This window comes from Carcharodon carcharias, chromosome 2, assembly GCF_017639515.1.
Source record: "Carcharodon carcharias isolate sCarCar2 chromosome 2, sCarCar2.pri, whole genome shotgun sequence".
NCBI lineage: Eukaryota > Metazoa > Chordata > Chondrichthyes > Lamniformes > Lamnidae > Carcharodon > Carcharodon carcharias.
The window spans coordinates 72,714,561-72,728,724 of record NC_054468.1 but is presented as its reverse complement, the minus strand read 5'-3'; the positions used below and the strand labels follow the sequence as shown (position 1 = coordinate 72,728,724).

Below are 14,164 nucleotides of genomic sequence, written 5' to 3'. Positions count from 1 at the left end.
ATCATGATGAAAAGGCTGGAAAATACAGTGCTGACATAGATAACCCTTAAGATAGCAGAAAGCACAGCAGCATTTGGCAGCTGGAGGAAACAATACTTAGGTAGAAAATCCAAGAATGGTGACTGCTATGATTTGGCCATGTTTCAAGAATGCAAACAACTAGAGTACCTTTTATGCTCTGAATACAGAGGTACGCAAAACACAAAGACCAGGAAAACCAAGATAGCATGGATGGAACATGTCAAGACTGACTTGTCACAAAAAGAGGTACAGGTGACTGAAGTGACCAGGCTGGTTCAAACAACCAGTGGAATGTATTCATTCAACTGTGTTGTCTCTATTGAGCTGACAGGCGGGAGTTAGTAATAGCATACAGACAGACAGAAACAAAGGGAGATTGAGTACAAGTTTGCAATTCTGTTTCCCCATCTAAGTGAACTAAGCTATATTATTTAACAAAATTTACAATTTGGCTGACTTTGTCCAGTTCATAGTGATTATGTGTTAAAAAACCAATACAAAGATAGAATGGCATAACAGTTTATGATGTCCGTTCACCAACTGTACCAGACATTTTCTTGATACATGTGTGCATTCATACCATGTATTCTATTTTTAACTTTTATGATTAGAAAATAATGTCAGATGTATTTTGATCAAATGCAGGATGTTTTGCATGTTTAGATGGTAAAATTTAGAATATTTTATGTTCCACACAGTCTCTATCCATTTACTTTATACCTTTTGCAAACATCTTTGACATAAAAAGCACCTGTTCAATGGCTTAAGCACTAACAACAAAGATACATGAAACAGTTACTTTAAACGCATTCTTTATGTGATCCCAATGAGAATTATTTCAGTTTTGAATGTAACCTGTATAATACGGCAGGATACTCAATCTCCTTTTATTAAAGTCTGAATGTATTTACCACTTCCTGTATACCAGCTTAGTCACCTTCATAAATAGCACACAATGGAAATTCAACAATATTTAAACCCCACCAGTATGATTAATTCCTTAATAATGAGTGCATTATGTTCACAAGTTGATCATTCCACGTGTATTATTTATATCGCAGATCAAAATACAGGCATATAACACATTTTATATTTAGTACAAGCAATAGTAAAAAGCGGATCCCTATCTCTGATACAACCAGAAGATAATATATGTTCAGGAATGCAAATTGCATTTTAATCAGGACTAATGTCAAATGAAAGAACATTTCAGGCCCTGGGGTGTTGTGCAGATTATTTTCAAAACTGGAATAATAATTGGCTCCACTCTGGAGAACATACCTTCTATTTACATAATATATCCAGCAATTTTTCTAAATTGAGGGACTAGCAAAAAGCACTTTCTCACAATTTAGCACCATCACTGCAATAGATGCATTTACTTGAAATCTTTAATATGAAATAACATTGTGATTAATACTTCCTTTATGAGGCCTTCATTTAACAGATCTCATAACTGTTTCCTTGTTAGATCACAAAGATTCACTTGCTTCTGTATGTACAACTCAAGAAATGCAGTCCTCTTTATTGTTGGTTTATTGCTTGTTTAACATCACTTATGCTCTCATGGAGGCTTTTATACAATATAAATTAAAAGCGTCCCATCCAGATGAGGAAATGAATCTATTATAAAAAGTTTGGTATATTTATGAGGATATTAATTGCTCGTTGAACTAATTGTTCAACGACAATTCAAACTAGGTAATATTTGATTGCATTGTCGTTAAATATTTAATCTAAGCACTTTATAGTATCTAACCATCTCCCCTTGACGTTCAATGGCATTACCATTGCTGAATCCCCCACTACCAACATCTTGGGGGTTACCATTGACCAGAAACTGAACTGGACTAGCCATATAAATGCTGTAGCTACAAGAGCAGTTCAGAGGCCAGGAACCCTTTGGTGTTAACTCACTTACTGACTCCTCAAAGCCTGTCCACTATCTATAAGGCACAAGTCAGGAGTGTGATGGAATACTCTCCCTTTGCCTGGATGAGTTCAGCTCCAACAACACTCAAGAAGCTTGACACCATTCAGGACAAAGCAACCTGCTTGATTGACACCCTATCCACAAAGATTCACTCCCTCCACCACTGACGCACGGTGGCAGCAGTGTGTTCCATTTACAAGATGCGCTTCAGAAACTCACTCCTTAAACAGCACCTTCCAAATCCATGACCACTACCATCCAGAAGGACAAGGGCAGCAGATACATGGGAACACCACCACGTGGAAGTTCCCCTCCAAGCTAATTACCACCCTGACTTGGAAATATATTGCTGTTCCTTCAATATTGCTGGGTCAAAATCCTGGAACTCCACTCCAAACAGTGCTATCCATAACATGGACTTCCAGAAAGGTGTAGACCTTTGAGCGTGAGGTACTAGACCAATACAGCTCATTGGAGAAAGAGGAGAAGCAGAAGTTGTAGGATGAGGAGGAGGAGCAGGAAGATGCAGAATACAGAGGTGCTCCAGCTGCACAGGGAGATGGCTGGGCCCAGCGCAGAACTCAAAGGTCTCATTAAGATGCTGTCAACATCAGGAATCAATTGCTGGAGGCTGAATATTCAGAGGTCTCTCATCAGGGTCTGACATTGCATTTACTTTGCCAAAGTGAAGAAAGTCATTGAACCTTTTCCAGACTGGACCTAATTTCTCTGTACCACATTTCTGTTGCTGACAGCCTTAGCTACCTGAAGGCCTGCTCCTTCCACCCTCTGGAAAGAGGGTCTCCCTCCTATCTTTCCCAGCCTTCAGAAGGACATTGAGATCAGTAATGGAGAATCAAAAGTCAGGCCTACCCCCAAGTGTTAAGCCTCTGCCGCTCTTCCTTGATCCCTGGTGCTTGCATTTTCTCTCTGCACTGCAAATAATTGCCACAGCAATGATTGCCTTGATGTGTTTATATGTATGGAGCTGCACTTCAGTTCTGCCCCAGTCCTGCACCGGGGCCTGCTAATTGGCCAGCCAACCTGCCCTCCAGCCAATTAGCAGTTTGTCTCTGTAAAAATCATGGCCTGTAACAAATTCCAGTACCTGCCTCCCCACCACCGGGGTAGGGCAAAATCCAGAAACAGTCCAACATTGGTTTCCTGATCTCAAAAGGAATAGTTTGCCCTCAGTATCCATCTAAAATGATGCAGAGCCCAGAGTGTTCATTTCCCACTCTAGTCATCCTCCCTTGAAGGGAAGAAGAGACAACATTGATAAGTAACCAAACTCTTATTACTTTTTAGTGATAACAAAAAGTTGATGGGGCAATTAAATCTACTAACACTGAATGAGTTAAAAATGAAGTTTAAAACTTTCCTGAACAGCATTTATTGCAGAGGTGGTAGAAGACTGCTGAGACTGCTTCCCAAAATACAGAGACCACACCTGAATTATACAACAGATTTGGACTTGAACTATGCAAAATGTGATGCGTCTAAATATTTTTTGGTGTGATAAATACTATGACATGGACACAGCAAGGAGGATATCATTAGATCATTCCTTCCACTGTTAGATGACAAACAAGAAAATAAAGAAATTACTAACTGGCAGTTGCATCTTTTGTGGAGCAAGAGGGTTGAAGAGGGAACAATTAAAATTCCAAATAAAATTTCTTCCATTCGTGAACTATAAATCATTATCTACGAGTGGTACACTTGTGAATGTGCTCTTTCTCTTAAAATAAATCCCTAACTTAAATATTAATGAATATTTTTGAAATGCTGACAAGTAATGCACATTTTTAAATACAGTACTGTGAGCTTCAAGTTTATTGATTTATGTTACTCTTCGACTTACAAAAGGGCATTCCCATATTGTCTTTCCTTTGATCTCAGTATAAGGGCAATGTTGTGAGTTACCCAGAGAATGTGGTTAAGGGCACACAAGAATCTCCACTTTCCCTGCCCAAAGATGATGTGAGCTCTTATTGCCAAATCATACTCTGGTCTGTCCCCCACCTACTCCTCTGGTACCATCTCCTTCTTTGAACATCTCACCTTGGTGTACCCGCCTCACCTCTCATTTAAAATTCTCAAGCCCATCTTCCCTGTCCTTTCCACCCATACCTCCAACAACAAGGTCGAGGCGCTCATGGACATCTTTGTTACTAAGATCGAGACTATCCGATCAGCTGCCCTCTGCCGCATTCCTTCTTCAGGAAGACTACCCAGCCAAACTTTCTTAATGATCCCCCTTGACCTAGCCCTGAACTCATATCTTTTTCTAGTTTCTCTCCTATCTCCCCTCATGCTGCCTCTGAGTTTATCTTGTCCATGAGATCCACTTCCTGTTCCCTCAATCCTAATCCCAATAAACCTCTAATCACCCAATTTCCCCTCCAGTCCCCATTTTAAGCTGATATTGTAAATGTTCCTCTCTCTTTAGGTGTTGTCCCTCTCTCCTTTAAATCTGCCATCATCACCCATCTCCTGAAAAAAAACCTCCCTTCACCCTACCGTCCTTGAAACCTCTGGTCCGATCTCCAACCTCCCTTTCCTCTCCCAAGTCCTTGAACATGTTATTGCTTTCCAAATCCATTCCTATCTTTCTCGCAACTCCATGTTCAAATCCCTCCAATCAGGTTAGTACCCCTGCCACAGAAACAAAACTGCTCTTTTTGATCCGATCTGACACTGACAACGGTACATATTCGGAAGTTTCAAAGAATGAATGGTGACCACATTGAAACTTACAAAATTCTTAAAAGGCATATCAGGGTGGATATAGATGAGATGTTTCTAAAACCAGGGGACATCATCTCAGGTTAAGGGGTAGGCCATTTAAGACTGAGATGAGGAGGAATTTTTTCACTCAGAGGGTGGTGAAGCTTTGGAGTTCTCTACCCCAGAGGGCTGTGGAAGCTCGATCATTGAGCATGTTCAAGAAAGAAATCGATAGTTTTCTAGATGCTAATGACATCAAGGGATATGGGGATAGTGCAGGAAAGTGGTATTGAGGTAAATGATCAGCCATAATCTAACTGAATGGCGGAGCAGGCTCAATGGCCTGAATGGCCTACTCCTGTTCCTATGTCCTTGTCCTCCCTGACCTGTCTTCAGCCTTGACACAATTGACCACACCACCCTCTTCCAACACCTCTCAACTGTCATCCAGCTGAATGGACCTGCTCTTGCCTGTTTCCATTCTTATTTATCTAATTTTGCCAGAAAACACTTGCAATGGTTTCTCTTCCTACTTCCACATTGTTACCTCTGGTGTCCCCATGGATCTGTCCTTGCATCCCCCCCACATCTATTTCTCATCTGCCTGCTGCCCATGGTGATATCATCCAAGATCACAGGGTTAGTTTTCACACATGCGCTGACGACACCTGACACTACCTCACCATCACCTCTCTCAAGTCCTCCACTGTTGCTATGATTGCACTGATGCCTATCCAACATCCAGTACTGGATGAGCAGAAATTTCCTCCAAATAAATATTGGAAAGACTGAAGCCATTGTTTTTGTCTCCTGCACCAAACTCTGTTCCCCAGCTATTGATTCCATCCCTATAACTAACCAGTCTGTTTGAAGCCTTGGTGTCACATCTGACCTCCTATTGAGTTTCTAATCTCCTATCTGTGCCAAAACTAAAACCATATATTTCCACCTCCATTAGATCACTTGACTTCACCCCTGTCTCAGCTCATCTGCTGCTGAGAGTCCCATTCATGCTTTTTTTTAGGCTGCACCACTCCAACATACTCCTCTGTAAACTTGAGGCCATCCAAAACTCTGGTTAACTTACAGAAAGTCCTGTTCTTCTATCACACCTGCACTCTCTGACCTACATTGGCTTATGTTTAAGCAGCGCCTAGATTTAAAAATTCTCATCCTTGTTTTCAAATCCCTCCATGGCCTCGCCCCTCTCTATCTCCATAATCTCCTCCAGCCCCATAACCCTCCAAGATATCTGCACTCCTCTAATTCTGGCCTCATGTGGATCCTGATTTTAATCACTCCATCATTGGTGGCTATGCTTTCAGTTGCCTCAGCCCCAAGTTCGGAATACCCTCTCTACACTTTCCTCCTTCAACACACTCCTTAAAATCTACCTCTTTGACCAAGCTTTTGATCACCTGACCGAATATTGTTTTATGTGGCTTGGTGTCATCTTTGATTCATAATGCTCCACAAAGTGCCTTGCGATGTTTCATTACATTGAAGGTGCTATATAAATATAAATTGTTACTTGGGTGTGACTTCCTCTTGGGTCAAAGTGAAAAGAAAGAAAGACTTGCATTTATATGGTGCTTTCCACAACCACTGGACTTCTCAAAGTGCTTCATAGACAATAAAGTAATTTTGAAGTGTAGTCACTATTGTAATGTAGGAAACATGGTAGTCAATTTGTGCTCAGCAACCTCCCACAAAAGGCAATGTGATAATAATGAGGTAATCTGTTTTTTGTAATGTTGGCCGAGGGATAAATATTGGGAAGGACACCAGGCATAACTCCCCTGCTCTTCTTCAAAATAGTGCTATAGGACCTTTCCATCCACCCAATAGGCAGATGAGGCCTTGGTTTAACATCTCTTCTGAAAGATAGCACCTTTGACAGTGCAGCATTACCTCAGTACTGCATTGAAAGGTCAACCTTGATCTTTGTGCACACAAGCACTGGAGTGGGACTTGAATCCAGAACCCTATAACCCAGAGGCAAGCATACTACCAACTGAACAATGGCTTATACTATGTAAACTTAACTAAAATAGAGAAGATTAAACAGATCTCTGAATGAGATCTTAAAAACTCTTAAGAGTTAAATAGGAAGAAAGATAAATAGGAAAAAAAAATCTATTCACGCTGACTATTGCGTCAGTAAGTAAGGGGCATAAATTTGAGATCATCACTCAAAGAAGAAGGATAGGTTAGCAATTTTATTTTATTTAGAAGGACATGGAGTGCCCCACCTAAAATACAGATGGAAGCTGAATTTATAATAGTTTTTAAAAGGAAAATGATAAATATTTGAAGAAAAAAATTAAGAAATGTGGGTAAGAGCAGGGAAATTGGATGTAAAGAATCACTCATTCAGAGCAAATGAAATCAGAAAATGTTGGAAAAATTTAACAGATCTGGCAGCATCTGTGGAGAGAGAAACAGAGTTAACATTTTGAATCCATATGACTCTTCAGAGTTGATTCAGCTCTCATTCACAGTCTCTGACTCATTCAGAGTCTCTGACTCATTCAGAGTGCGTACCCAGGGGCAATGAATTGTAAAATTCCATTGTCAGAGCTTTTGACTTCAAGGGGAATGTAAAACGGGCGAGGTTTGATCATCCATGTGTTATTTACTAAATCCCCCACATCACCTGATTTTCTTTTCCCTGTTTTAGTGTGAAGAAAAACCTGGTTTATAATGTATAACAGATGTGGATTGGCTCTTGCCCATTTTACATACCCAACAGAAGTCAAAAGTCCCAACACACGATTCTAGCATTACAGCATTGAGTTCAGACAAACAATTAAAGGACACCGAAAGACGTCCTGAAAACCACAACTCTATGGAGTCTGACTGCAGATTTCCACATGTATGATGTGCTGCGGACAATTTGCTGCACAGTATTACTGCATTAGAATGACACATCCAGCTGCATCTCTGCATGTGCTCAAATGAATGTGATCATGATGTCAGGATGTATAGAGGAGGAGGCAGAGATGGGAGGCTCTGCAAGGGGCAGGAGAAGGGTCCCTATAAAAGGCCCAACTGACAAAGGATGTTCTATGGGCACCACTCCTACTTAGCCATGAGCCAGGTGCAGTGAGGAGACCAAGCTTCACCAGGGAGGTCATCACAGAGTTGGGCCATTTCCTTCACAACAACCTGCAGCCTCATAGCAGAGAGAGCATGGCCTTCCCAGTGATCATTGCACTAACGTTCTACACCAGTGGATCCTTCCGGGCGAGAGCAGGAGTCATCAGTAACATCTCGCAGTTCGCCACACATGGAAGTATCAGGGAGGTGACCAACCCACTGTGCACGGTGTGAGAGAACTTCACCCTCTTCTGAGGAAGAGGAAAAACCAGGAAGAAAGGGCACACGGATTTGTCAAGATAGTGGGCTTCCCAATGGTATAGGGAACCATTGACTACATGGCAACGGCTCTCTGGGACCTCCATGACAACAGGGAGTGACACAGGAACTGCAAAAGGAAATTGTCTCGGAATATACAGTCGGTGTGCTACCATAAGAAGTTGTTCACCTCAGTGAATTTCCATTATCCTGCCAGCATCTGTAATGGTTTTATCTTGTGACAATCCACAATACAGGCTGTATTCAGGTCTCCAAGATATAACCTAGGATGGCCTCTCAGCAACAAAAGCTATGTATGGCTGAGGAGAAGGAAGGGAGGAGGCCAACTGGACAGAGAAGGAGGGACTGTATTGTGAACAACTTTCCCATCGCAATATGGAGCCACCATTCCCTAACAGTACATTGATTTCAGACTCCCCATCACAATGTCCCCTTACCAACTTCGTTCAATAAAAACCAACATTCACGCTACACAAGTGCCAGGCAATGACCATCTCCAACAAGAGAGAATCCAACCAATTCCCCTTGACATTCAATGGCATTACCATCACTGAATCCTCCATTATTAACATCCTGGGGGTAATCAATGACCAGAAACCAAACTGGACCAGCCATATAAATACTGTGGCTACAAGAGCAGGTCAGAGGCTAGGAATCCTGTGGCGAGTAACTCACCTCCTGACTCCCCAAAGCTTGTCCACCATCTATGTGGCACAAGTCAGGAGTGTGATGGAATACTCCCCACTTGCCTGGATGAGTGCAGATCCAACAATAATCAAAAAGCTTGACAACATTCAGGACAAAGCAGATTTTTGAGTGGCACCACATCCACAAATATTCACTCCCTCCACCACCGACACACACTGGCAGCAGTGTGTACCATCTACAACATGCACTGCAGCAACTCACCAAGGGCAGAATTTTTCCGTCAGTCTGTGGGGGGTGGGACCTGCACGCAGATGTGTAAAATGACGCGGGGTGAAACTCCCGACATTACTCCGTGTCATTTACATTTTCAGGTCGGCGGGCATGCAGCCGAGTCGGCTGCATACCCGCCGACCTGTCAACAGCTTATTAAGGCCATTAAGAAAGCAATTCAGCTCATTAATGGACCTTAGGGTTGGCGGACAGGCTTCTGAAAAAACGTGGTGGGATGATACTTCATGAGGGTTTTTAAATATTAATGAAAGGTTGCAATAAAAGTTATGGACATGTTCCAACTCATGTGACAGTGTCACATGGGGGAACATGGCAGGGAAAATTTTTAAACTTCATTAAAATTTTCAAAATGGAGCCGATCTCCCTGAGGCTGCATTTCGACTCAGGAAGATCTGTGCACTTTTTTGCACGCATACGTGAAAGAGCGCACTCCCAGGTCAGGGAAATCCCCCCCCCACCCCACCCGCACAGGGAGCGCATAGCGCTTCCTGGTGGACGTCATGCTGGGCGGGCCTTAATTGGCCTGCCCATGTAAAATGGCGGCACGCCCCGGACTGCGGGTGCCGATCGGGAACCTGCCTGCTTGCGCCCACTCCCGCTCTTCTCCCCCGACGGGGGGAATATTTTTCCCCAAGGCTCCTTATACGGCATCTTCCAAACTCACTACCGATACCACCTAGAAGGACAAGGGCTGGAGAAAGATGGGAACACCACCGCCTGAAAGTTCCCCTCCAAGCCACTCACCATCCTGACTTGGAAATATATTGTCAGTTCTTAACTGTTGCTGGGTCAAAAACCTGGAACTCCCTCCCTAACAGCACTGTGGGTGTACCTACACCACATGGGCTGCAGCGGTTCAAGAAGGCAGCTCACCACCACCTTCTCAAGGGCAACTAGGGATGGGTAATAAATGCTGGCCCAGCCAGCAGTACCCACACCCCATGAATGAATAAAACAAAACAGCCAGAACCTTCTCTCAATAACTTTATCCAGCACACATCAATATGACAAAAAACCTAGAACTAATCATTCCTGCGCATTCCCTTAATGCCTGTTTTGAGCTTGCTTTTGCCTGTCCTCATGTCCCATGCAGTGTTACCCTAGCGTCTGCAGCATGGCTGGTGGAAGGTTGCTGACTTTCACTGGGGGAGGGTGCAGATGGCCTTGCAGGTGCCCACAAGCAGCTCTGGGCCTTGAGGACCTGACTTTGGGTTGCACAACTTTGCAATGGGTAGCAACAGTCTGGACTGACTGACCAAGAGGAAACAGCAGAGTGTGAAAGTGATGTGAGTACAAATGGAGACGCTGACACTTACATGGAGTGGGACCTCATAAATCCTACAGGATTGTTGCAGGATCTTGAGGGATTGCTGTGACAGTCTGCAAGTTTTTCTGAGCACTGAAATCCACACCCATTATGGCAGCAGTCTGAGCCTGCATGGCAACAGGCATGGATCCTACAATCTCCACCTAAGCTTCCACTGCAGCAACGAGATGTTGGGGGGCCTCTGTCTCTGCTGCTTCGGAAGCTGTGCCTTTAGAAAGGGAAAGCTGCCTGAGCATGTGATTTACAGTCAACTGAGGCCACTGGCAATATTGCAGAGAGAACTGCAGGGCGGGATCCACATGGAACCACACTACAGTCATGGAAATGAGATGGGAGCCCCAAAATTCAATGCTTCCATTCTCCATTGGGATTGGCATAGGCATGCCATGAATTGTAACCCACATCCAAAAACTGAGAGCCAAATTTCCAGCCCTATAAGTCCAAATGCTCACTAACTATGAAACCTAGCAAATAAGTCATGCAAGTCTAGACATGGAACTGGAAACGTTTCCATTTAAAAAATAAGTCTTTCTGATTTGAGCGATGTTATGTGGATCTGTAAATCCATTTAAATCTGTTATTTCCCCTGTAAGGAATTTACAAAATCAACTGTGTAATAGCCAATGTATGAATTTCTCTGTATAGATTGAAAATTAAACTTTCCAAAGTTATCTGTTATGTATATTTTTGTTATCTAGCACTGGTTTTTAAATGAGGCACTTTATATTATTTCTAGAAATCATATTCTGTGGCTTTAGTGAACAATTTAAATTATTTCTCTTCCAGTTTCTTTCTCTTTGAAGCTTAGTTCAGGAGCATACAGCTGGGTTTGCTTACGATCCAGCATAACAAAATGAAGGCATTTATATTTTCTTCTTACTTGAAAATTAAATTTTGAAGAACAGGAATTCTTAAGATTTTGTGTGAGTTCATTTAATGCTTGAAGTTCAAGTAAACAAAGAAGAATCACCTCAGACCCTGGATGATCCATAAAGATCAATTGCTTTGTGTCTCCATTTTTCAGTCTGTGTATTCTTCGGTACTGTTGTAATGGTATAAAGAAACATTGCTTATTTACATTTTTTATGTATATATAATGAAATACATTCCATATTTTCCTTCTATCATCTCCCTCATACTCTTCCTATCCATTGCTAGTGGTCTTTAAATACATCATCTAAATGGCCCTGGACATTTGACCATGGTGGGGTATCACAGTCAAACCCAATCCTATTCTCATACAATATCCACACATGCGCACATCGCTATTGGGTTACCAGGGAACCATCAAGAGTGGAATGTTGACTGAGTTTCCTCTCCTCAGCCAAGGGTACTGAGGCCAATTGCAGGGCCTCCCTGCTCTTTAAGTATCTAAATTGAAGGAAGCAGCTCTTATTTTTGTATGTCTAATTTAAATGTGGTAATACCAAAGTGCATTGAGATGGCAGTATTAGCAGAATTTCAGGATAGATATTACAACTTGCTGCACCCATAGAGCAATCTTTTGCACCCTAAGGATGACTGAAAAATATCTGATGGGTTGGGCTATTTTCCAGTCGTGAGGCCTTAATCCAATGTTAATAAGGACCTAACACTTATTTTAACACCTCTTATGACCTCAGTAACTTTTTTTAAAGTAGACAAAATACAAAATCACTGTTATTTACTAAAGGAATGAAGCCACTAGATTTCATGATTTATAATACAAGGATTTTTACTATATATGAGTGAACAAAGCAAACACTAAATATAATCTATCCTATGCTCTCACATCCAGGATTAACATTAGTTAAACATGAATTAACAGGCAAATTGTGGTCGAATATAAACTATGGGAAAAGCTTTCCCCCTGTTGGGGGGGTGAGTGCGGGAGCGGGCACGGGTGGGCGCGCCTCCGATCGGTGCCCCCAATTGGGCAACACGCTGCCATTTTACGCAGGTGGGCCAGTTAAGGCCCACCCAACATGACGTCCGCCAGGAAGTGCTATGCGCTCCCTGTGCGGATGGGGGGAGATTCCCTCAGCTGGGAGCGCGCTCTTTAGCACAAGCGCATGAAAGAGCGCACAGATCTCCTTGAGGCTAAGTGTTGCCTCAGGAAGATCAGCTCTGATTTAAAACTTTTAATAAACAAGTTTAAAAACTTTTCCTGCCATGTCCCCTCATGTGACACTGTCACACGAGTTGGGACATGTCCATAAGTTTTATTGAAACCTTTCTTAAAAATGTAAATACCCTCAGGAAACCTCATGTGGCCCGTGGATGGGGTTTCATGCTTTTTCTGAAGTCCGCCAAGGCTCTCGGCCTGCCCGCCAACCTTAAGGTTGCTCAGGCAGGTCCATTAATGACTTTAATTAGTTTTTAAATGGTCTCAATAGGCCATTGACAGGTTGGTGGGTGCACAGCTGACTCTGCTGCACCCCCGCCGACATGAAAATGGAAATGATGCGGGGTAACACTAGGAGTTCCGACATCATACCGCATCATTTTACGTGTCGCTGAGTGGTCCTGCCCCCGCTCACTGACCAGAAGGTCCTGCCCTATAAGTTGCACACTAAATGACAGATACAACTAAGACAGATCTTATGAATTAGCTCAACGGTTCACCCAGGCTTTAGTGATCACACCCAGTCACAAAGTTCTTCAAACTTTTCCTCATGAGGAATTTCAGCTCCTCCTTCTAGGAGCTAGTCTAATCTCCAGACAACAGCAGCTCACAACCAATCCAAGTTCCATGGGCATGGTCTTCCCTGCAGATGGCACACATCTGCAGAAACTGCTCAACTCAGTCTGGATGGGGTAGACCCACCATTGTTATCTTCATAACACAAACAGCTGCAGCAGCTTATTCTCCTGGCTTAGCCTCAGCTTCTGGATAAGAACATAAGACCATAAGACGTAGGAGCAGAAGTTACAGGTTGCCATCCTGAAAATGCCCCCCGTATCCCAACTCTCTGTCTTCTATTAGTTAGCCAGTCCTCTCTCCATGATAATATACTACCCCCAACACCATGGGCCCTTATCTTATTAAGTAGTACCTTATTGAATGCCTTTTGGAAATCCAAATATATTTCATCTGCTTGTTCCTCTTTATATCTCCTGCTTGTTACCTCTTCAAAGAATTCTAATAAGTTTGACAGGCATGATTTCCCCTTTATGAAGCCATGCTGACTCTGCTTGATTAGATTATACATTTCTAAATGCTCTGCTATTACATCCTTTATAATAGACTCCAACATTTTCCCAATGACAGATGTTAAGCTAACTAGCCTATAGTTACCTGTTTTTGTCTCCCTCCCTTCTTGAAGAAGGGTGTTACACCTAACCTCTTCCTTTTGAGACTTTCAGCTTGTCCATTTTGCTCCAGTGGACTCAACAGCTGGCACTGCTCATCTTGGATTGATCTGTGTCCTTTAATATCTCTCAACAAGGTTTCATTTTGATCTCCCAATCTCAGCTTGCTCCTGATTTCCTTAGAGGCTGGGAAGTTCAGTTTCATTTCTGCGTTAAGACTTTCTGCTTTCCTTTTAGTTCCATTTTCAGTTCAATTTCTGATTTGAAGTAGAGTCTGCCTCAAAAACATACAAATTAAATTAAAAAATATAGACTTCCTTGCACACCCCAGTGCCAAAATGTGTTGCTCTAAATGAAGGAGATGTTGGGCCTACTCCACTCAGGTTTCTTGGACATACACGTGGCCTTGCCTGAATCACATAAAAAAGTTACGTTGAATTATTTTTAAAGAAAACTTTTGGAGCAGGTCGAGCGGTAATGCACCTTCCAGGACAACAGCATTCCTGAAGGCATCCCCCCCACCCCCTTCACTGTCCTATCCATCC

At 42.6% G+C, this 14,164-nt stretch overlaps 1 protein-coding gene across 1 annotated transcript in view; it reads right to left on the bottom strand.

The window, feature by feature from the left end:
- The window catches only part of LOC121287514 (vesicle-associated membrane protein 2-like), a 136,891-nt gene extending 123,067 nt beyond the window's left edge, over positions 1-13,824 (bottom strand). The window contains exon 1 of the mRNA XM_041205451.1: positions 13,652-13,824. Coding sequence (XP_041061385.1) covers positions 13,652-13,824 — 173 coding nt within the window. The remainder of the gene's footprint in view (positions 1-13,651) is intronic.
- Between the last annotated feature and the right edge of the window lie 340 nt (positions 13,825-14,164).